At 40.8% G+C, this 25788-nt stretch overlaps 1 protein-coding gene across 14 annotated transcripts in view; it reads right to left on the bottom strand.

The window, feature by feature from the left end:
- KIAA1217 (KIAA1217 ortholog) overlaps nt 1–25788 on the bottom strand; it is a 234050-nt gene that overhangs the window by 89527 nt on the left and 118735 nt on the right. For 8 of the 14 annotated variants that reach the window (XM_074534809.1, XM_074534805.1, XM_026795870.2 and 5 more), the window contains one exon: nt 8027–8222. In XM_074534809.1, the coding sequence (XP_074390910.1) occupies nt 8027–8222 (196 nt within the window). Of the gene's footprint in view, nt 1–8026; nt 8223–17855; nt 17937–25788 lie in introns of all 14 variants that reach the window. The other 6 variants (XM_074534797.1, XM_074534803.1, XM_074534851.1 and 3 more) reach the window with 2 other exon arrangements.

A 25788-nucleotide genomic window follows, 5' to 3' on the forward strand; every position in this document is an offset into this window, starting at 1 on the left:
ATTGAAGAGCATAGTTGGTTAGGGCACCACACCAAAAATTCACCTCTGTGGGCTCTAACAAACAGCTTGACTTTAAATGAAGTCCTCACAAGCTACTTCAGACCAGATCTTGGAATCAAGCCCTTAGTTTGCATGATTAAGAAGAAGAATGCCAAGAGGCCATTCCCTAGACTCACTCCAGTTTGTCATTATTTTTCATGTATTGGGGAACCAAAACTGGACACAATGCAACCTCACAAATGGTGAGAAGAGGGGAATAATCACTTCCCTTGACCTGCTGGCTAAATTTTTCCCATAGACAGCTATGCAGTGTTCCCTTCTGCAAGGACATGCTGCCAACACACAGTCAGTTACCTTGTTGTCATAGCCTAAGTCCTTTCTGCAAAGCTGCTACCAAGCCAACCTGTCCTTGCAGGGCTGCTCTGTCCCTGATGACAGGCTGCATTTGCCTCTCTGGAGTTTCATGAAGCTCCTGCTAGTCCATTTCTCTGGCTCATTGGGTCCCTGTGAAGTGGCCATCATTGGGCACATCAACTGCTCTCCCAAACTTGGTGTCAGACTTGACCCCACTGCTGGTTCATTCCATCCCAAAAACAAGGTTTCTGATGTCAAAAATCACTGGAGAGAGTCCAGCCCTGAGGAGCACAGCTAAAACTCAGCTGCCACCCCACCTGAAGGCCACCCCACCTCCCCCATGTGGCTACAAGGAGGCTATGAGAGATATGAAAGGCCTTGTTAAAGCCAAGATAAACAACATCCACCCTCATACCCACAGATGGTCTATTCATCACAGAAGGTAACTGGGCAAAGCAATGGTACAAGCACCTCTCTCCTATGAAACAGACGAGTAGTTAAAAAATATCCAGAAGTGCTCCCATCTTCAGAGCTGCTCAGACCATTGCCCCTATTGTACCAAGAGAGCACCCTAATCAGCAGGCTATCAACAAGCTTCTGATGCAGTGATTATCCTCTTATCCTGCTTGAATTGGGTACTCTGCAGCCAGAAATGCAGAAAAGAGACAGAGAACAAGAACTAATACAAGAGACAGTCCTATATGATACCACAGAGATGACATTATTTCCCTCTGGGAACAGAAACTTGAACTTAGGCCCAGCACAGTAATTATCAGTTAGAATCACTACCTAAATGTTTAAACAGTACTGGGACCAATGATTAAATCCAAGAGCTGTCCTCATTCAGGGACTTGCTGTTAGCCCTGGCAGCAAATCCTAAATACAATGTGCTGTGGGACAGGCTATGCTTCTCTCCTTGGCTGAAGTCTTACACTTCTTACAACGCGTGGAATTGCAATACACTTTTTTCCTTTGCATACCCATGTCAAATGGAAGGCTCTGGTGTTTGTGTGACTTATTATATTAGAGGTAGACTTACAAATTTTGCCTAACACAAAAATTAGATCAGATTTATCCAAGTGATAGCTCCTGTCCTAGATATACCCCATGGGACAGCTCCATCTGGCCTCCTACCTTTCCTCTGAAGGAAGGAGGCCTGTACAAGATACTCCAACTGCTAAATTTGTCTTCCAGCAGACACCAAATGCTGAAGGCTCAAATTGCTGCTGCTAAATCAGAGCATGAAGTGATGGTAGAGCTCAATAAAGACATTACATCTTTTATGAGGGCATAATTTGGGATAAAGAGAAAAGCCACTACCACCCTGGCATAGCTTTATTCAGTTCATCCAGGTTGTACACTCTCTACCTCTCCTACTATCTTCATCACTTTTCATTCTGATTTATTCATGTTGCAACGTTCTGAAATTGGAGTATTTTGTCACTAGGTATTACCCAACACAGTGAGGCACTGGCTTTGCTCAAGACCCTTCAGTATAACTGCAGTGCAAATGAATAATAAAGGTTGCATTCAAAAGTCATTTAACAGATGTAGCAGTGACAGACACAGACTTACATAACTAATGTGTTTGTTTTATACACTGTACTTACTATCTTCTACTCCAGTATCACTGCAATGAACCCATTAGATCCATGCTGATACAACCTGCTGCAACAAAATTCAGCTCCAGCGTGACACAGCATCTAAAATATCCTGCATATCAGCGTTTTGGTGGCAGACAGAATGTGCCTCTGTTGAGACAGTATGTACTAAATAGTATCTTGCTCCTTGGAAGCATTTTTTTTAAAGTTCTCCCCACACATTTTATTATAGGAGAAAGAAACTCTTAAGTAAACAGTAATTGTGGGTACAAGTGCTGGGGAGTCACATATTTCACTCTTTCCTATACCAGCCTTTCATATATCTTGTAGAGATAATAAATTAAACAGAAAACACTCTGATATGTCAATATCATTCATTATATCCTTTTACTCTTTTGCTACAAAACATTTCAGGTAAGAGGTGTGTGTTTTTTTCTTTCCAAGTCCAAAACCTTTAGTTACCATAATTTGAAGAAAAGGGAAAGAAAACAAAGTCTTGGAAAGTTGGAAGGAAAACTTTAGAGTATTATAATTTCCTAGGGTCCCTGTTTCAATTCATTAATTGGAACTAGTTGTTTTAGGCTGTTTTTCCTATAGACCTGTCAGTCTCTGTTAAGCCATCTGACCACAACAGCAAATATTTACATGACCTTTTTGCATGTTGGCTGCTTTGCATACACTATAAAAGGCAAGATAGGGAAAATTCTTTAAGATGTCTGAATACATTAAAGTTATACTCAGCCTTAACTTGAAATGCACTTCTCAGGGAGTTCCTCTCCCATGAACTAAACAGAAGTTCTTGCTGACTTCATTAGGCTTAAATCATGCCCTAAGGAATCAGAGGGCAGTGCCACTACTAGCAAATCACAGGTTTCTCATATGAAGTCTATGGCCATTCACACATCTTCTGCCTAATTTTACAAGTCTATTTTAATTTCTAGCTCATAAATGGTAAGTACCAATTAATTACCTCCAATATAATATACCAGTCTACCTTTAGCATTTATATTTTTCTCTGTGTATCTTACAGTATTTTGCATACACATGAATAGAGAGTTATTTCCACTGCCAGCTGAAAAGCAATGATCTGTCTCTCTGTAAAGGTTTTGCTATGAGTGAAAATGACACTGTGGCACTTTCTTTTTTTAACAGTCTGAGAAACATCTGCAAGAAATGCTATAAAAGATTGAGGCATTATGATTATAGCCAGTAATGGCATTTCCATATAAGGTGGCAGCAAACTAATTAATCAGACATGAAAATCTGTGCCTGCCAAAACTTGGTTTTGGGGGCTAATAAATAATAATCAGAATACTCTATGATTGCTTAAGACCCTCCCCATGCCAATCCTTAAGCATTTGTATAATTTTACTCCTTTATGTAATCCCTCCAAATGCAAATAAAATGCAAATGTTGGCAGGCTCAGACATTTCTGAAGAGGCCTTTTCACACCACCTAACATTAGGCACAGGTTTACCAGCAGGGAGCTCAGTCCTCCTTTGCTCCTCATCCATCTGGACTAGAGTGGCTGGGCACCCTGGCTGGGGCACCCAAAAAAAGATGAGCCATAAAGCTTCATCCTCCTCAGTCACTACTCAGACCCAACTCTGTGCATTTATGGAAATCCCCCACTGTCCCACGTCCTTCCTTCACCCAGCCCTGCAGGAGCACCAGGAGCAGCGCCTGCAGAGGGAAGAGGTGGTGACCACGCCTGCCCTTCCAGGCTCTGGCCCATCACATCGCCTGCCCCGGGCACTCCATCCCCAACAGCCGGCCAGTGCCTGCCCTTATGGATGCTGCCCATTGTTCGGACAGATGTGCCACATGAGAGACCACAAGTGAAGATATTTGTCAGCCTTCATTTCCCCGAGGAGGTACCGGAGCAGGGACAGCAGCGAGCAGCAGCGCGGGCACAGGCGGTGCTGCTGTAACCTCGCTGGATACCTGTCAGGTTCTGCTTCCTCCTGGCTAATTGCAAGTGAAGTTTGCTGAAACCTTTTGAGCACTTTCCAGGTTTCAGATGATTCTCACTGACAGTTTTGCTAGATAATTTTTTTCCCACAGTTATCGCACTGGAAAAGCTCCCAGCTTTCAAATAGGTACTTTAAAATACATTTACTTTTCTCTTGCACAGTGAATTAATTTATTTTAATATCTTGCTTTGTCTCCAGGCTGCACAATGGTGAAGCAAGTGTTGATTTCTACTTTTCTTAGCCAAGAAAGACCTTAATTTAAAAAGCTGTGGCTGAAATTTTAAATGAGCCCACAACAGGAATATTGTTTTCTAGGTCAACTCCACGTGAGTACCATGTCCTGTTAGATTAGCCTGACTGACAAACCCATGATAGTGAGGTAGCCAAAATGCATTTGTGTTGTTCCTTCTCAGGCTCCATGTTAATTCAGACCACAATTTGAAAACAAACTGACTCATATATAGCTAGTAAAATAGGAACCCACAGAATAATTAGAACTTCAAAAAGAAAACATCAGTTTTTTAAAAATGCATTGAGATATATAATGTAAAATAGAAGTTTCCAAAAGTTGATTATTCTCCTCGCTGAAATTATGTTCACTTAGAATCAAAACATAATTTTATTTAAATGATATTAAATTAATAGATATAGAAAGAGAGGTGATGGTAAACAGATTATTTCAAATCATGACTTGAAGTACATTCATGACACTTTTAAAACTGAAGTTATAAACAGTTTTCTGTTTTTTAAAAATAAACATTTCCCTTTTACAGTTGGAAATAAAAAGGACCACAGCATGCAAAGCATCTCAAAAGTAGAATTTCAGAACGTTGCTGATGGTGTTGTTAGAACACAGTGGCAGAAGAGATCAAAAAGAACATTATTATAAAAGAAATGGACATAATAGTAACAATAATAATATTATTGTTGAACTATTAATAATGAATAATGAACTATTTTGGAATACTTTCTATCTTTTAAAACAAACTATTTGTTACTAATTTGTTCCCAGAATTGCTTGAAAAAGGCAGATTGTGGGGTGATGACAATGTATTACCTTCTATTTGTCTAGTATGATGATCTCTTAAGCCACACACATGTCTGTGACCCCTCCTAAAAACCATCAACTGAAATGCATATTACATTGCCTCCCTGTTGTTTGTTTACTTTTTTCTTTCTCCTGCATTTGGCCTGTTCATGATGGGATAGGCTGGGACCTTGTTTCTGGCACATGAAAGACAGGGGGTTTTGCAGGGTCTGAAATTCTGACCATGAAATAGTGTATCTTCATGTGGCTGTCCTCCATTAGGGCATGGACAACACATTTCAATACATGCAAGAGATGTTAACAAAAGGGTTTAAGAATGAACTTCTTAACAGTGAACTTATGGTCCTCCCATCTGAGCAAAGACACTATTAAACTGTAACATTTCAGGGCAGCAATGATAGTCAAGTGTCCAGGATGGTTTCTGGATGAGCAACAAGTGGTTACAGCAGCACTTCTCAGCTGGAGAAGAAATGGCCTGAGGGAAATGACAGGCCAAAGCAATCAGACATGGCCTGAGGGAGGCATATAGCAATCTGATGTTTGCTGTCACTTCCAACACAAGAACTAAGGGACATAACCTAGAGCTGATAAAGAAATATAAAACAAAGCAACAGGAAAGCAGTGGTTGGGCAGTGAACCAACAGGAACTTGCTGCCAAAGTCACAGACGCGCTGTGGAGGATGTGGAAAATTTACATGGGAATCAAAGGTGGACTGAACAAATATCTGTAGGAGACATCCCTTGGTGGTTATTACACAGGTAGAAACCATAACCAGGAAATCCCTAAGCTTAAAATACCTTGAGGCTGAGAACACTTGGGGGAAGGATCACACATAGACACATAGAGGACAGGGAGTGATTCAGGACAGCTAGCACAGGCAAGTTCTGTCTGACCAAGCCAGTGGCCTTCTACAGCGGGCTTCCACAGCAGTGGACAAGGGAAGGGCTACAGATGCCCTTTATATGGACTGCTGTAAAGCCCCTGACATTGTCCCCACAACATCCTTCTCTCTAAATTAGATGGATTTGATGAGTGGACTGGTAGACTGACAATTAAGTGGCTGAATGGTTGCATCCAGAGGGTAGTGGTCAATGGCTCAGAGTCCCAATGGACAGCAGGGACAATTGTTGTCCCTTGGAGTCTGTACTGGGACCAGTGTAATTTAATATTTTAAAAAATTACATAGATGAAGTGATTAAGTTCACTCTCAGCAAATTTGCAGATGGCACCCAGCTGTGTGGCGCTGTTGACAGGCCAAAGGAGCAGGATGCCATCCAGAGGGACATGGACAAGCTCAGGAAGTGGGCATAGGGGAATCTGGTATGGCTTAACAAGACCAATGTAAGGTGTCCTGAGTCAACCCCTGGCATCAACACAAGTTGGGGGATGAAAAGAGCAAGAGCAGCCCTGCCCAGAGGGGCTTGCTGATGGGTGAGAGGCTGGACATGACCCAGCCATGTGCCCTCCCAGCCCAGAGAGCAAACCTGCACTGGGCTGCATCAAAAGCAGCCTGGGCAGCTGGTAAAGGGAGGGGATTCTGTCCTTCTGCTCTCTTGATACCCCACCTGCAGTGCTGCCTCCAGCTCTGGGGTCCTCAGCCCACACAGTGGGGCTGGACTGTGAGCTCCAAAGGCTCAACCACTTAACATTACATTGAAGCAAATATAAATTTTACAGAAAGTCCTGGGGTGAACTAAGCCATATTGAGGATGCCCTAGCCAGCAGTGACTTATAGGCAGTATAATATAGTAAAAATAAAAACATCTCAAAAGCAAAAGTCTTATGCAGGTTGAAGTATTGCAAATTTCTTCTCCAAAAGCCCAACATACTGGTGGCCCAGCAAGCTGTGGGAGAGCAGCCATTTGTGAGCTGACATGGATAAGGATCAGCTTCTTGTTTCCAGCCTCACTGCTCTTCGCTTTTCAGCTCTGGGAGAGTAAGGGACCCCTTCCAGCCCTGTTTTCTTCACACTTGTTGTGTTTGTCAGATATCATAATACTCTTGACAGAAACTGTCTTAGATTGAGAGACAAGTAAACCACCGTGACAAGCTTACAAGCATGGCATGATTTACAGTCCAGCCTTCGATTTATGTCACTCTGTATATTGGAAGATGAGCCTACAGGAAAGCAGCATTTCAGTTTATTACCTATGAGCAAAACCTGCCTTCCTCAGCAATCCACAGATGAGTTACGTGCCTTCCCACAACGCTTTAACTGCCCTCTGGTGTCTTCCCTCAAAAGAACAGCCTTTACTCCTACTATCCATCAGCTGAGCCGAATCTCTGAGACAAAATTCACCATCATAAAAGGAGCTCTGGCTCACAGCTGGGCTGAATTTAACCCTGAAATATGGGAAGAATGCAGGAAGCAGAGCTGTCCACCTGTGCTGACACATCTCTCGTGTCACTGTGCAGACAGAAGGGCACTGCCCCAAAGAAACGGGCATCTCCATCAGCGTATCCATTGAAATCCTTGGCCTGAAAAGCTACTGCCACACAAATACAAACCTTTTCAGTAAGATGGGCATCTCCATCAGCGTATCCATTGAAATCCTTGGCCTGAAAAGCTACTGCCACACAAATACAAACCTTTTCAGTAAGATGGATTACTAAGACAATAGTATCCCTAGGTTTCTTTCAACTAAGTCTGGCTTTGAAGAGATGACAAAGTGAAAAACCTGTGTCTGCTGTCTGAAAAGGAGGGTACAATCTTGCATTAAGTTCATTGCCAAATACTGTGCAGGCTTGGCAGCAAGTATTTGCAGCAGTGGATTTTAACCATTACTCAGCATTTCATCTCTCTCTCTCCTTGCATTTCTACCATGCTCTCATCACACTTTCAGATCTTATGAAAATAATTTCACCATTCCCCCAAGTTACTCAGTATCCCCTACTGAGTTAATTTCCAAAGAACAACCTGACATGAAAAATAATGTGCTACCAAAGTCTTCACTTTTTCAACCCCAGCCTATTTAAAGATTGTTTTAAATCCACAAATGGAAAACACAGACTAAACACAGAATGCAGAAGGACTGGAGCAGGCTCTTACCCAGTGATCTTTCCTTTGTCTGGTTTGCTGACCGCACAACGGGAAGACTTGCCCGCGTGCGGCTGCCCCTTGAAAAGGGGGTTGGAGAATCACCTTCTGACATGACCTCTAAGGAATCAGCAGATGCTTCAGAGAGGTGTTCTGTGTGGTCACCCAAATTGGACTGTGGGCTCTGGGACGGCTTCGGGCTTCTTGTCTGCAAAACAGAGTATTTCCTTATTAGTCTACTGAAACCAGAGTGTGGGAGGAAAAAAAATCAAAGAGAAGAAGGAAGGAGTTCAATTCTTCAAATTCTGGTATGCTGGAGGTCACTTGTACAGATTATTTAGGAAAAGTGTCCTTGGATATTCCGCTGCAGTTTTTGCGGTTGTATAGCCACATTGCAAATTTTGTTGCTAACAAGGCCATGAGGATAAGACTTGTGCTGAGGAGACATACAGTAATGCCATTCTCCTTGTCCACACACACACACACATGTATACTCTAATTTTATCAAATCTGCTAAGAAAAATCCTCTGAAAAGCAGTACTGTAATGGAGTAGTGAAGCTATCAATTTCAGTATCTTCTGCTGTGCCAGGTCATGCAGCATAGCCAAAATAGCGATCCAACAATTCTAGTTGAAATCATAAACAATTACTTTTTGTTGTTGTTGCACCAGCATAAATCAGAACTGTCTTCATTAACTGACCAAATTAATTATGACTTTTACTGCAAAATCATATTAGTAATTGATAAACACAGCTGCTGGGAAAAAACCCAGCTCTTCCAGGAGGGGAGAGATATGGTTTCATTTATGCACTTCTACCAAGACTTCACAGTAGGATCTGCCTAGTAAAAACACATTCAATAGGAAATAAAATGTCCTGAACATTTTTTACAAACTATAAATGACATTAAAGCCCTTTCCACAAAAAGGGGTTGCTTTAAGAAGCATAGCCAATATTGTGTAGTGAAACCCTCTCACTCACAACCACATGTACTATTACTCTGGAAGAATAATTTCCTGGTCTCTCTCAATCAAACCATATCACAACAAATGGAAACATACAAAGCAGAAATTCAAAGCAAAGCAAGCTTACTAGGTTCCAAATCCAGTATGTAAATACGAACTTTATAGACATCTATAATCAGCACCAGGCACAAGATAGCATTAAAATTATAAGTTTTTACCTCCCCTATCATTTAAGGTCAGATGCTATTATGTTAAAAATTGTATCAAAATCAACTTCAACTCTAGGTTTGAAGCTGCTGTCAAGATCCAAACAAGATTATGCTTCTTTCTGGAAAGCTAAGCTAACTAATCTTGCTGACATCTGTTTCTTTCAGTGGTTTTTCAAGTGTAATGAGCAAAAGTCATTTCAGCATCACATACTATTCCTTATGTGACTTTGAATGTATGAAGAGCTTCAACTTTTATTGCATTTTCATTAGCTGGCTGTAGAGGTCTGTTCTTGCCAAGTTGTGCAGTTGCTCACAAATTAAAATTATTAGATATACCTCACAAGAAAGTAAATCCTCCAGAACTACTCACTTTCTAAATTCTAATATTAAAATAGTAGATACTATCCAATGTCCTACAGTGAAATTGTTCAAGAGCATTGAATATTATGCAGGACTTAAAGCTAACAACATTTTTTCTAAAGTATGCTTTGAAGTGCCTCTGACATGGTCAGCATTAGTCTGCAGGTTGTAAATACAAGGACTTGTGCCAGGAAAGTTACAGAGGTGACAAGGGACCTGCAAACACAGAAAAGAATCTGATAAGATAGTATTTCTTCATTAAACTTTCCAAAATGGCTTGTGAACCATCACTGCTGAAGTATTTTGTTTACACAGGCACATTACGGAAGTATTACCAAGCCAAGACATTACAGCTCTGTAGCTCCTTGTAGTGATTAAAAACTTATCTGTATAAATCCATTCATAGGGAGCTAGAAGGCATATAATTCACCCTTTCTAGAAAACCATGACTAAAAGAAACAAGATTAAAAAAAAGGCAACAAAATCAATCTACAAAAGATCCTTCGTTTCAGAGTTTGTAGGGAAGGAGATTGCTTTTGTTTCTTAAAGAAAATATATACTTATAAAATGGAAATATGGATCAAGTTTACTTTGCTTTGCTTTTGCTTATTTTTTTCTCTTCAATTTATAATAAAATAATCCCCAAATGTCATTTGAGACATGCAGTTGCATGTGTATTGTTCATTGATAATATGAACAGATGTATATTTGAGGAGTAAGGGGACACTTTATTACCAAAATCAACAGGCACAGATTTAGCTGAGCAGTTGCCCAGTGTGTCCTGTGAATGCACAGATGGACCCAACCCAGCACTGCTGTGTTTCTTTGGTTGCCCCTGGGGAAGTGCTGTAGGACCTAAGACACAGCATCCCAGACCCCCACATATGTCATGATACCATTACTGTAGCTAAATCTGTTGGGTCTAGCTGAGATTTTTTTCTCCATAGCAGCCCACATAGTGCTGTACTTTGTATTGGTGGCTAGAAGGTGTTGATAACACACCATTATTTCTGCTACTGTTGAGCAGGGCATGCACAGCTTAAAGGCTCTCTCCAACATTCCCTCACTCACCCAGGAGGCCGTGGGTGGGCAAGATCTTGGCAGAGGATGTAGTCAGAAAGGCTGACCCAAAATGACCAAAGGAATATTTCATACCACTTGATGACTGTTCAGCAATAAAAGCTAAGAAAAAGGAGGAGGAAAGGGACCATTTGTCACCACATTTGTCCTGTGGAACAACTGCTACATTTACTGGAGCCTGAAACCTCAATTGTCGGGAAGAGCCTGGACATCATCTGCTCATGGGGAATACAGAATACTTTGTTTACTTTAGCTCCCGCAGGTGACCTCTGCTTTTTCTTTATTAAACTGCATTTATCTGAAGCCATGACATTTTTCCATCTTATTTTCTCCCCTGCATCCCAGCAGAGGACGGGGGATGGAGTGGCTTGGTGGGTAGCTGGTGTTCAGCCAGGATCAACCCACTACACTCAAAAAGATTGGTTTTGAGCAGCCCTTGTTTCTCACCACCTATGCTGCAGCTTTCTGAGGCAATCCAGAGACACATAATGGATTCTGCTCAGATACAAATCCCAGTCCTCCTCTTAATCCACCAACTCAAATCCATAGGAGTTCCACTCTAATAAGTGGAGTGACAACCAACATAAAGCCAATACAAGCTATAAATGAGATCCACCAAATACACACATGAAGTTTATGAAAGGCTTCAAGTTATTTGTCATGCTAAACTTCTGTAAACATTGCATTCCAGGATTCTGAATTTTAAACAGATTCTAAAAAAATTCTCAAGCTCAGTAACAACAGTGGGTATTCAAAAGAGATATGAGTGCAGATTTGATAGGAAAGCATTTTTGTTATCAGCAACAAGCACAAGGCTTGATGCTACTTAATAATCAAGTGGATTCCTAGGTACGACTTAGAAAAACCAACTCATGCAGTGGGGAAGGAGCCAGCAACATTTACAGAGCTATAGCTACAAGTATTTGTAAAGATTTTTGAAGAAAGCAGTGCAGAAACCTTCAGCGTGGTCCAACCTTGTATTATTACCAATAATTATTCAGGATGATGATTCTAATATCAAATAAGAAAAATAAGACAAATGTCAAATAAATACTTAATAATAATGCCATATATGTTTTTTCCACTGAATGTTCACTAATATTAAATTGCTTAAAATACCCCAGCAAGTGTCATTTTAAGGACTTTTCAGGAACGAGCACACAGCACAAGCTTTCACAAAATAAATGCTGACCCCAATAGTCAATGTTTCAGGACTCAACAGAGGACCCAACTAGAGTCATAGTCTAGACTGCTGCTATGTGAATCAGAACAGTGCTGTAGCAAAAAAACCCTGAAATACCTAACAGAGAAGAAAACTCAAGATATACCCACTAAGGAACAGCATTATCCAAAATTAAAATGTATAAATAGAGACTCCACAGAGGCAGACAAACTCAAGGAAATGCTGGCACATTCCAAGCCACCTCAGGGATAAATTCCAGAAAACAGAAGAAGGTTCAGAAGAGGCAGCAGGTCTCTCTCCCCCTCTGCCAAGACCAGTTAGGTCACATTTCCTCAGCCAGCCATGGTCTTTCCCTCCAAGTTGTATGTTAGGAGGCACTCCCCTGAATGTTTGCACAATAAGGTTCATCTTTCACCCAGCTGAGTTGAGCTGACCCTCCTTAAGGACTTCTCTGATAAAAGATACTCTCTGTGCTAGTTCTGGGTCACAAGATCATCAGAAAAGATATGCCAAAATAGGGATGGACCATTCTGGTGTAAACATACATGCAATTACAGTGTAAACTTACAATTAATTAGTGCTTCTTGATGACTCTTTTACTTAGGATACACTATTTTTTTACAAGGATATAGACCTTTGTAACCTTTTCAGGGTACATATTTGAGTATAGCACATGGAGCTAGCAATTACAGAAGATCTTTCAACCACTCCTGGAATTTAACAAAGAATTAAAACTGTAGCTGATCATGCCTCATGACAGACATCTGTCTGCTACAGCTTGGCAAAAGAATGCACTTTCAATACATCTGCTTTAGTCCTTTCACTGACTCAGAAAAAATAAAGAAAAAAGTGCAAGGGTCTTTAAATGCAGTAAAATTGCAAATAATTAGGAATAAAGCCTGAAAGTACCTGAATAATGAAAAGTGAGATCCTGCACAGACGCCAATGTAATGGGCAGTCATAGAGTAGCAGAGATTTTCATCAAGTTCTCTGCATGCCTCTGGTCCTCTGCTCACATTTGTCCACACTAATCCTCTCATGCTTTTGTTCTAGCTGGTTTTATGTTTCTGTTATTCATAGTGTTCTTCTATGCTCACTTCCAGTTATTTTTTTATACTAATCTATATAACAGAAACCTTTTTTCCCTCTTTTCCTTTCTCCTGCAAATTTGCTTCACACATTTCCATAGACAAAACCTAACTCAGAAAAAAAAAAAAAATGCACAACCCAAAGGAAGTTTTCATTTCATCTCTCAATCAATTCCCACTTTTTATTTCTTGTCTCCAGGAACTTCCTTAGCCCTTATCTTGATAGAAGCTTATCTATTCAGGAGATTAATTTTACGTATCTTGAAAGTTGCTAGCACTCCTGGCAACACACAAATGGTAAACAAAGGCACCAAAAAATAAAACAGAGGTAGTAAAATACATTTTTCCAATCACGTACGCTAACATACATAGAATAGGCAGCTCCCCTTCCCCTACGTTGAAGAGTCTTCTTGACATTTTAAATAGAGAGGAAAAATCAGTAGAAAAATGGAAGCCTACTCTTCTTGACCTTCAAGTAAGCTGCTTGTCCTGTGACATGTGCCAAAGGATATGTGACAGACTGCACATAGGCATATAAACAGGCTGTGTTTCATGTATGATGAGTTTATTAACCCTGAAGTATTACCACAGCATGTGAATTCTTACTACTGCAACAGTACTTCTTCATCACATTTATGTCACATTATTGTTGTCTGAAGGACAGATCTGCTTTTTCCACAGATACAGAGTCTCTGGGTTTTCATATTAACACACCAACAGGGTTTTACTTGCCTGGACATGCTATTAGTGACACATTATTGTTGAAGAGAGAGCAAATATGACCCATATTATCTCTTTTTTAAGCATTTTCCATATTTTTCCACAGCACTCTCTCAGAAAAGTTCAATGCTTATACATGGCTGTATAAACTAAAGTTCATATTACCTCTGTGCAACTGATGTATTTGGATACTTGGTCTCCCTGGGGGAGCTGCAGGCGAGGAGATGACTCAGCAGCGGAATGCATCATCAAACCATCTCTTGTAGCAAACTCACGTCTGCGCTTCTGGTGCTTTTTCATCATTACAAGATGTAAAAATCTGTGGCATCTTTCTTTGGGATACCCTCAGCGGGAAATGGTTCCATGCCAGGAGCAGGCACATGCCCGCATCCGTGTTCTCCAGAGCTGAAGAGAGTGGGAGGGAGCTGCCCACTTGCCTGCATACAGATCCTGTAGGTGCTAGTTATGCTCCTCTCTGATGCCTGCTCATGGACTAACACATCTCTAGCATTCATTTCTCTATTTCAAACTCAAACTTTTCACTATTTTCTGTTGAATCAACAACAACGAGTTACAAAGCCAGTTCTTTCTCACAAGCATCTCAGTTTGGTGGCAACATGGATTTCTACAGTATGAATGGCCAGAATTATTTCCTCTTTGATAAGGAGAAATGCCTGAGCCATGGCTGCCACCACCCTAGCACTGAAGCAAGGTACCCCACTTGCCTGGAGCCTCCTTGGCTTGAAGGCATGTTCTGTGCCGGATGCTGCCCAAGCTGCCCCTTCCCTGCCGGGCTGCTCCTGCCCCGGGGGTGCCGAGGGCAGCCTGAGCTCACCATGCTCACACGGGAGCGATGCCAGCAGGGCACAAGGCACAGAGCCCTCCCCTGGCCATTGAGCAAAGCAGTGAATCCGGTGTGCTGCGATCTGCCCCAGAGCAGATCTTGGCATGCTCTGAGAAAGGGAGGAAGCAGACCCAGAAGAACTTCTCCAAGTAAGGTAAAAGAAAGCATTCCTCCTCCCTCCCGTGGTGAATGGGAAGGAGGGGAAGATACCTCATTCATCTGCTCTGGTAATGCTCAGTCACAGCCACGCACCACCCGTCTTGTGACAGGGTCTGGATGCTCCAACGAGTGGCCACTTTACTCAATTCAGTGAATTTATCTGAAGGTAAAACTCCTCTCTGCTTATGACAGGATCTTTATCTACCACTCTGTATTCACTGATACTGACACCAGTTTCTTCCACCTAGAGGGAACAAAAAACATGTCTAATGATGGGACAGAGTTTATCTGCCATATTTTTAGGTTGTAATGATATTCAAATCATCCTAAAAATCTGCACGTTTTCCCACGAGCCTTGCTAGCTCCTGTTGGTGGCCAGCTGCACGCTCCCTGCTGTGGCAAGCTGCCAAAACCCCTTTCTTTTAATCCTGAGTGCTGTGAATCACCGAGCAGGACATCCACAGGCTGCTCCCCCTAGGCAAGACCATGGCTTGCTCTTCAGCTGGTTGATCCCCAGTCAGCAAAACAAAGTTTTTCACGAAACTATTATAAATTACTAACATAAAACAACATTTTCCAAATTTTTTTTTTACCTGTAAGCACCTAGATAAATTGAAACCTGTTATTCAGGAAAGCTGTGTGTCTATAGTAAAGATATTCATTAGGAGCAATAAAAGCTGTAGGTGCTCCGCACTTATGCTGCCAGACCTCTTATTCAGATGTTTAATTGCAGGAACTTGCATTTGAAAATGCTGCCCTAAGGAACTCAACAGCCCGTCTAAGAGCAGCTTAATTGGTCCAGACAAGTCCAGACTGAAATATGCAACATGCTGTGACATCTCTTTGGAATACGTGTAATATCAGAATACCCCAAGCCATCCACATTAAAGTGTAAAAATATTTTGCAGTATGTTTCTGTCCAAATCCAAGGTTTTCTTTTTCTACAAACACCTGAGATTTGAGGGTAGAAAGTGAAGTAAAACAACAGCAAAACTGTTAGTCACTTACTAATAAAAAGCAAAAGTCATACTTAATGAAAGAAACCTTTAAAATAAAATCATTTATCTCACTACTTTATTCTAATCCTTTGTCATGTGAAGAATCTATTCACACATGAGAGTAAAATTAAAAAAAGCCATGGGTCACCTCACTATTTTTCCCTGCCAAGGCTTCTATGAGTCCATCAATTTTACTCAGACCAAAATTCCGTCTTTCACAGTCCCTGTCATATTATTGCATCACAGCTTCAGTTTAATATTGCTTTGCTTAAATAAGTTATCCATAAAATCCAGCCTGGACATCAGCATTTGTCTTAATTAAGACCTTATGGCAGTTTCAGTTGGAAGCTATTTTTCTTTTCCCTCCTGAAAAACTCTACTGTGAAGTATTCACAACCCAGCACGACCCTTTGTTCCATCCAGGAGATGGCTGCGTTTCATCAGCAGTGGGTGAGGTAACTCCTACCTACACAACCCCCAAAATCGCCATGAGAACTGTGAAGATTAAAAGGGGCGGTTTAAACAAAAACTGTCATTATGCTGATTAAAGGGGAAAGATCTTTACATGCTTAAAACCACATGCAAAAACTAAGGTGGAGGGTGGGGGGGAAGAATATACACCAGATGCCTAAACGTACCTAGGGGATAGTGAGTTCTGATTCAAGATTATTTACCCATCCCTGTTCCTCCCACACGTCCCTGAGGAAAACAGGAGGAGGGTCTGTTTCTGTGCTATTTCCCAAAGCAAAGGCACACAGTGCAGCGATCCTGGAAAAACCTGTTTTTCTGTGTTTCTACAAGCTGAGAAGACGCTCTGCATTCACAGGCTATTTTAAAAATCCCCAAAGAAAGGCCTATCGACAGGAGAGACCACTCCAGGCGGGCGAGGGCGAGGGCAGCAGGCAGGGTGCGCTGCCGGCCCCAAGGCAGCGATGGCCCGGGACGGGCAGCACTGCCGGCCCCAGAGGAGCAATGGCCCGGGACGGGCAGCACTGCTGGCCCCAGAGGAGCAATGGCCCGGGACGGGCAGCGCTGCCGGCCCCAGCATTGCCGGCCCCAGAGGAGCCATGGCCCGGGACGGGCAGCACTGCCGGCCCCAGCATTGCCGGCCCCAGAGGAGCAATGGCCCAGGACGGGCAGCGCTGCAGCCGGCAGCAGCACTCCCACACCATACACTTATTTTTAGCCTCTACTCGTGGAAGGAAACGTGTTGAAGCACTTACCAGAGCTTGTTGCTCTGGCACCTGGGAGAGTTAGGGGGCTGCCGCAGGAGAGAGGCTGTAGAAGCTTCTGCTGCTCCTCTCACCCAACTCGTTACCTTGCTCCTCTGCTTCTTTTTCCTACCTCGAGGCCACCTTGACAAGGAAGTTCGAGAAGCCTTCCTGCTCTCCACACCTCAGCCTCTCCCTCCCTTCCCTGTGATCCCATGTTTATTGGCCTCCTTAAATCCTGACAGGGGAAACTCAAATCAGGTGCAAATGAGCTCTGCCTGCTCCGGGTCCTCCCTGCTGGCTCCCCCCGGTTATCCTCGGGCTTTCATGATTGTGCTCTTGGATGCGGTAGAAACCACGCAGAGGCACCTTTAGGTGTGTACCGGCAAGGCCTGTACACATCCACTGCCTCCCTAGGGGAAAAAAGGTACCTGTTGTAGGCATCCATTCTGTGTGGCATTACTAGCCATCTAGAAATGGAAGAGAAGCTCAGCAGGATGAGTGGTGAGATACAGGTGACTTCAGAGATACACTGTGCAAATAAGATAATTCTGAGAGTTGTAGGAGTAGGATTTTTTTGCATGTTCAATACAAAAATATTTACTGCTCTGGCCACAGAGCTGCCCTTAATTTTGCAGCAAGACTTGTACCACCTAAGCCAGTTCCATGTATGTATATAAAAGAAATACAAAGCTGGAACTGGGACAGTGTTTTGGAATCACTTACTTATCAAAGATCTCCCATTGAATTTTGGTGGATTCCAGAGCATCTAATACAAGAGTTTCATGTCTATCATGCCATTAAAGTCAGATTTAAAAAAATCATCAGAGGACGCACATGCATCACACTCCCATATGCAATTAATCTATATGCATAATACTTCATTGCTATGAAATACAGAGAGACAAAGCATGCAGATTCGTATTTATTTGAGAATTTTAGTTGTGAAGCAAGACACACACAGTTAAAGGGTAACAAACTCAATTCACAGCAGAGTGCAGAAAAAAGAAAGTACAGTACTAACTCTCTGAGAGGATTCAATTTTCATCATGTACCTTTGAATGTCAAGTTCTGAATGAAGGGAGACCAACATGCACTGCAAAACCTGTGGATCAAAGAGAGAAAAGAAGGGGAGGGGGAGAGATAATTGTTAACAGGAAAAGAAAAAGGAGAACAATAGAAATTCAAAAAGAATAATGTGTACATACTAAAGTATAAAGAGAAGAGAAGAGAAGAGAAGAGAAGAGAAGAGAAGAGAAGAGAAGAGAAGAGAAGAGAAGCACTGAAAAACCATGAAGGAAATGTACATGTGGCAGAGAACAATATGCTCTATCAATACTTAATATGCAATATTCTCAGAACTCTTGCTGGAACTCAGTTCAGATGTGCTACATGTGGTTGTATGTCAAAGAAACAAAGAATGTTCTAATATAAGAGTTAATGGCTGAAAGCTGAGCCATAGAGATTCATATATATGTATATATATATAAACCATACATATAAATCATAACTGACAAATAAGAAAACATTTCTTCCTGAGAAATGATACAGCTCTTGGCTGGAATTAGCAGCAGTCATTACACTTTTGTGTTCATTTCACACTTACTACAGGGACAAGAAATCCTTCAAGCAGAACTTAGAAATACTGTGTAACTCATGTGTAACCACAAATGAAAAAAAGAATAAGAGAAACTACGGTATGAATAGCCTTTGCCAATCACATCTCTCTTTACTATTCTACCTCTGATTTTGAACCCTACAGAATGTGAGAATTTGCTAAAAGGGGTTTAAGGGCCAAAAAAACCCAACCATTTTTTCCTCCAACACATGAACGAGATGCTAATTGGAGGGGAAATTGCCTGCTGCTGTTTGAGTTCACAGAGGTGGATGTCCTCTATTTTCCTTAATCTTCATTTGCCTGTGGGTAAAGGAGATTTTTGTAGAGTGCTCTAAAAAACCTTCTCTAAGCAATCAATTTCTCCTTCATCAGAGTCAGGCTCCCACAACTGCTGCTTCTCAGTTCAGAACATGCAGCTATTCATACCAGGCAAAGAAATGCAACTGCTTTGACAACAAGGATGTCATTGTTAAAGAATCTTATTTAACAAGTAATTATAATGCCAACATCACAATTAAGAGTGTAATTCAAAAAATCTTTTGAATTTTACAAACCCAGAGGATATGAGCATGTGAGAGCTGATTCTGGGGATGAGATAAGCAACTTATAAGTATGCTATGATTTTTCATGCTTTTGTCCGTTGGATACTTTGGAAGGGCAGTACCATTTTATTGTAAAGAGAACAATAGATCATTTTTCTCCCTATGATAACTGCATAATTTAGAATTGTTCAAGTAAAATGTGATTTTTACAAATAAGCTATTTATGCAAACACAGTACAAATTAAATGTAGCCTTCCGGCAACAACTGGAAACATTCCAGTTCCAAACCACAAAGACAAAACAGTCTGTTGCTAATGTCTCGGTAATACTGAAACTGTATTGGGGTTTTTCATGTTTTTATAATGTTGCCACCCCACATTTGCAAACCTGAGAAATGCTCCTTTGCTTTTATTAAACAATAATCTTTAAAAAGAAAAAAAAAAGGAAAGGTATTGTATAAGACCAAGTCCCTTCTCAATGCCAAACACACAAGACTTCCAAGGGAAAAAAAAATCATCCTGCATGTTTGCTTTACATTCAGCCATCATTACACATCAAGGCCACACGTCAGAAGGGACATTACTCTGCCCAATGGAAACTTTAAAATTGTGCAACAGTCACCCTTCCTAAAGCCATTGCATAGGATCAACTTGAGCTACTTCTGTTTCCTCAAACCTTGTCACCTCGTAGAGGATTACAATTGTGTCACTTTTCTCTGGACTTTCCTAGTCCCTAAAGAACTGAAAAATGAATTCTGACTTAAGGGTGGGTAAGGAAATGAGGATGCTTAAAGAAATCTGCAATGCTTCTCACCCTCAATCCAGAGAAATCCCTAACTCTTTCCCTCCCCTCATCACAATACAGTATTTATTTTAAAGCAAGTAGAAAAATGAAGATATGTGGTTAAAATGCATAAAATGAGTCCACCTTAGATCCAGAAGTCTCTCCCTGCAGGAATTGATTTGAAATCATATGGATATGCTGCTGGATCAGGAGCTAGTGTTCTCTGAATAAACACAGCCTTACAGAAAAAAAAAGAACCACACACAAATCCAGAACCACAAAGGAGTGCACAGGAGGCTTCTTCTACTCCTGCATAAGGCAGCTGCAGGAGACTAACAAGGCATCCACAGTGTTGTGTAGCAAACTTCAGGTCTCCTACAGAAGATCCAGACATGCCAGTGTGGGAGAAATATAATTAAGACCATTATTGCAGCCCACGTAAAGACCTTATTATGAATGAAATTTGAAGACATTTGGGTCTGAATCCAAACCTGAAGCATGGCTTCCTTTGGATCTTTCCAAAATATTTCTTAACTGTCTGCATTTCTGTCCAAACTCAACACCACACTGATGCCTTCATCAGCACTCCACTAACCTCAGGGGTATTTAAAGATGGAAACCAATAATGATCTCTTTTTTCCTTTACTTCTAGATTGTAGAGGAGTATGATTTTTTTCCATCTATCAGCAAGCATATGGTTATATATAGTCCACAATGATGGGAAATGAAACCAAGGAAAGCTTTCCAACCTCCAAATGCAGCAAGGGCTGCGATCTCTCGACTCCAGGGACAGGTTTCTGGGACAATCCCCTGTCTTCTGCTTCTCTCACCAACTCAGTCATTGTTCCAGAAAGATGAGACATCAAAACAAATATCCAGCATGAGGAGAGAGGATGTTGGAGCAAATCCCAAAGAAGATTAAAAAACCCTGGACTTGACTTACTAAGAAATAAGGAACTGCAGAGTGCAGAACATTAACGTGCTCTGAGCAACCTCTGCTGGCCAGCAGATAGGATCCCATGCCTTCTCCTAAACAGAGTTGTACAAAGCCTGTGATTTCATTTTCATCTATGAGTACAGATCCTTAGCTGGCTTGAGGACATTACTTGACCAGCTCAAACAGTGCAAGGAAAACCTGTGAAAGGTGGGCCTGTGATATCCCAATGAGATGGAAAAAAGACCAGGATTTCCAGTTTTGGTTAACCGAAAGTCTCAGAGCACAGAGACTCCTGTTGAAACTAGTGTTATTTTTTTATGAGTTGTGGAAGCAAATAGTTAGACTACAAGAGGCATCAGTGTTTGCACATATTGGACTGGCATGCAAAGAAACAGATTAATACAGGCAGATGCACACAGAAAAGTAATACATAAAAAAATCAACAAAAGAACATAAGTAGTTTCCCCTGGAAAAAGGTGGAAAATATTAGAGGCCAAGAAAAGTAGAAGCTGGGGCTGGAACACAACACACAACCAAGAAACACTTGCAGAGTGTCACTACTGGTATGAGCAGGAAGGGCTGTTCCATTTGAGAAAATTTTGGGAGCCAGACAGCATTGTAATGAGAAGAGTACCAGAGACAAAGGAAACAGCTGCAGAACATGTTGCTTTTGAACTTTAAACCTGAATGGAGCAAGTGGTGGCTCTAAAAAAGGATGTAGAAGGCTAAGAGTCATAGGAGGAAAGCAAAATTTTCCAGGAATGTGCTGAATGTCATCAAACGAAGACATAAGGAAAGTCTGGTGAATACCACTTGTAAGGTGGTGCCCAAAGGAATATGCAGCAGCTTAGGGAGGACAAGGATTAATACCCTGAGGCTGACTGTATTAGTCATTATCCCAGAGCCCTCAAAACAAGGGTGAATGAACTGCAAGTCTGCCTTGTGGGATCTGCTTGCTAAGCAGATCAAAGGAACATATTCACCATTTAAAGCAGGATCAGACCTGTTGAGCACTGAAATTCTAAGTCTCCAGAGGAAAACACAGATGCTTGAGACATTTGTGTTGATGATTTAGTAGGAGACATCTGTCCCCCTGAGTCAGTCTGAAATAATGTCACAGAAGGGTGTTAGGAGCACAATGTGCTCCCTCCGCAGGAATGCAGCACTGCTGTTCTGGCTGGCAGTGACATACAAGCTGAAATGCCTTTTCACTGGCAGTACTGCAAAAGAGGAGCGTTTTAAGTTTTCCCTTTTTTTTTGGTCTGTGTAATATGCCCTTGATTTATGCTTCTAATGGATTTCAAAAGGGAAGTCCTTACAAAAGCAGAATACATTAAACACATTGCATTTATCATGGGTCACCCAGGAAGATGACACTGTTGTTGAGAAAAAAAGCAGCTAAAATCAGAGAAATGCAGGAGTACAGAATGAAGCAAAGGGGGGCTAAGCCAGAACCCCAGGACATTAGGATGACAATTTGTGTTCCTTAGGTTTGCAGTCTCTGGGTGAAATCCTGCAGAGACATGCAATCAGCTGAAGCTGCAGGGAAATGATAATGAGAACACAAAGGGCTTGAGATGAGTATGTAGATGATGATATACAACTAAATGAGATGCTGACTCATAAGTCCTCTAAAACAGCTTGAAACTGAAGGAAGGAAATGAGGATCAACTGCCTATTTCCTGTGCACAATGGTTTTGTGGGGAGGATGCAAGAAAATGGTGTTTCTCAACAATGCTGGGATGGGAAAAAGTGAGGATAGTAACTCAGCTGGGATCAGGCCCAAGAGGTTCTTCCAACAGAAATGTTAAGCACACAAGTATCTGCCAAAGATGGGAAAGGGTGAAGTCTTGAATCACATGAAAACACAATCAATGTACAGGATCAAGTGCAGGCATCTACACGACAGCACTCAAACAACTGCAGGGGTGAGGGGCGACACAGGTGGTGATGGCCAATGACAAATGGTGCTACAGGAGGCATGGAAACAAAAACCCTGAAATTCAAACCAGGAATGTACTCAGATAGATAGCAAAGGAAGAGGTCTGCACTAAACATTATGACTTCTTATGTTTAAAGATTTACATTTTCCAGGACACTCTACATCTACATATCCCTCAAGCTGCACACACTCTTTAGCTCAAAGTCATTGAACATTACAGCCGAAAATGACATATGTTAACCAGGCAAACTATTTGGTTTTGATTTCCAAACAACAACAACAAAAAATAAGGGTCTTCTCTTCATCGTTGATTTCATCTTCCTCACAGTTCTTGTAAAAAAATAGCTAAAACCTTGTGTTTCATTTTAGTGGGGATTAAACCTATTATTTTATATAATTTCATATAATATATATAGTAGATTTTAAAAGCAAACAGCCAGAACAAGAAAAAAAAAAAACCTCAAGGGAACTCAGATCTCTTTTTCAGAGATATAAAACGTTTACACGTTTAAAGTAAAAAAATAATCTGGTATTCAGGGGGTTCAAAATTTTTTCAGGGTCACATAGCCGCCTCCATTTCTTGTCTCTCCACCCATGCAGAGTTGCTGTGTTGAAGCACCTTATTTTTGCACTGCCTCAACATAAATACAGTATTGTATCTGTACTCCAGTCCCCCTACAATAGCAAAGGAAAATGTAACTTCTTGTTCACCTTAGATGACTTTTAAATCTGGTGGTTATTAAGCAAGAACCTGCAGGGTATTGTATATTTCAGTCTTGGCTTTATGCTTTAAGTATATAATTAAACATATAATTAGGAATAATCATAGAAGAAATCCATCAGACTGTTTTCATTAATGAAGTGAGGTATGAATATATTGTTTGGTTGCTCTTGGGCCCTAGCACCTACAGGGGTGGGGGCTTATCAGACTCTACTCTTTCCACATTTCACATAAAAGCAACCAAGACAATATATAAAAGATATTATTCCTATATTTATGATTTGTCTGTCCCCCACTACAGAATTTAAGTAGCACTCTGCAGTGCCACAAACAAACCCAGACTGGTTGGTGCAGGCTGAAGAAAATATGATGACTGGTCCTAATTTCTCTGAGCTAATCTGAACCTGATTTGAATCCATTTTTATCAGTCTTTTGTGATTCAAAATTCTGTATGCAAAAAGCCTCCATTGTACAGATCTGGAAAACTGAAAAAACATTGGCTGAAGATCTCAAACTTGGCTTCCCAATGAGGCTTATGAGTTTACAAGGAGGTACCTCCCTGTGCCTCCTACTAATTCTGGTAAGACGTGCATGAAACAGACCAATTTTCAATTAGTGGTTCAATTGAGAGTTTTCAAGCACTGACATGTAATATCTGAGATAGCAAACAATCTATAAATATGGATTCAGAGACTAAACTTAACTGAGTGTCAAGAAAATTGTTTACAATTTTTCCATATTTTCCCCACTGTTGGAAATTGGGAATATTAGACAAATGCAATATTTTGGTTTCCGACTGTGTATCTCTCCTATTATTCACTCCCTTCCTCCTATCATTATCATCTCTTCTTGGAATCACAATATATTGCTGAAGATAAACAACAAAAAAATATTATAAATCTTTATAAAGGAATAAAGAAACAATGATGACCTAAGAAGGAAAAGATTTTCATGAGCTGTCTCAAGTATTTTGAAAAGTAAGAATAATAGAGAAAATGTGATGTTCAAAGAACATAGCTGTTTCTCTCTCTCATTTTTCTGTGGTATTTTTCTCCCAACTTTATTTAAACAACTGGCTGACCTGGTTATTCATACAACAACCATTGCTGAAAAGCACAGTATGGTGTATGCAAGAACAACTGATGGTCTACTGAGAACAACATCCTCTGAAATGCAAAAAAATGCATGGACTTGTCGTCTTTCATTGCTCAGACTTAACTGTAATGTTTCTTTAATAAGTTCTTGCTTTTGGACTTAATTTTATGCACCTAATTTTTTAGGTACATAATGTACCTAATTTTTTAGGCTGTGATCTGCTTATCCATTTAAACCTTATAAAAACTACTCAAAGTGGTAAAAATTTGAATTACTTCCCATTCAAAATTACAAGGTTACAGGAGTTGCTCCCTCACCCCAACAGGAAAAAAAAAAGATATTAACTTAGAAGACAGTATAAACAAAAATGTCTACACACATTTTGTTCCACCATTTTACTGTGTACCTCCAGAAGACAAAACAATTTTAATGGACAGGTTTGCTAAATCTTAAAGCCCACAACTCCAAATGATGGTCTCAGCCAAGAACCACCATTCTAACAACAAGCCCTGGACAACCTTAGAAAGGGGTTTATGAAGTAGAGTACCTGCCTGTCAGGATGCTTGCCTGCTCTTCTATTCAGCTTTTATGAAAAAACCAAAACCTACTTCATTTATACACCTCAAAGCTCTTAATTTCTTTTAAGGAAATAAGTTGTAGAGCAGAAACAATTTAGAGAGCACTCATCAAGGGTAACCTGGGAAAGAAAAATCAATGGAGAACTGCAGCGGCAACCTCATATTTTGGCAAGTCTTACCAAATATTTCTCAACATACTAAAGCATTCTTAGAAAATTTAATTAGAATTCCCTTGACCACAGAGAAATGGGTGAATAACATTGATTCAATCCTAGCTTTCTATGGTCTGAGAGTTAACAAGCTTTGGTTCCCATTCCAGTCATAAAACCACTTTTCCTGTCCTTGGCCCACCATGTACAACAGAACTCACAGTACCTTTTTACCTTACATGGCTTCTGCAGTAATTAACTTATGAACAGTTTCCAGCACACTGCAGGGAAAACTGCTACAGAAAAGTATTACATTTATACACCACATTAAGTTTGCTCTTAACCTCTTGTAAGGATCACTGTCTTAGCACAGTAGGAAGGTTTTGCTAAGCACAGTCTCCTACATTTTCCCTTAGAACACCTAAAACTTTGAACTACAACATCAAACAGAAAAAGCCTACCTGTTTTATGATTAACTGAATTTATTATCTTCCACCTTTTCTTAAACACATACTTGTCATTTACACAATTAGGAGTGAACTATGAGCTCAGAAATACCTTTGTGCAGCACACACCAACTTACAATTGAATA

The sequence above is a fragment of the Zonotrichia albicollis genome, chromosome 1 (assembly GCF_047830755.1).
Source record: "Zonotrichia albicollis isolate bZonAlb1 chromosome 1, bZonAlb1.hap1, whole genome shotgun sequence".
In the NCBI taxonomy this organism is placed as follows: Eukaryota; Metazoa; Chordata; class Aves; order Passeriformes; family Passerellidae; genus Zonotrichia; species Zonotrichia albicollis.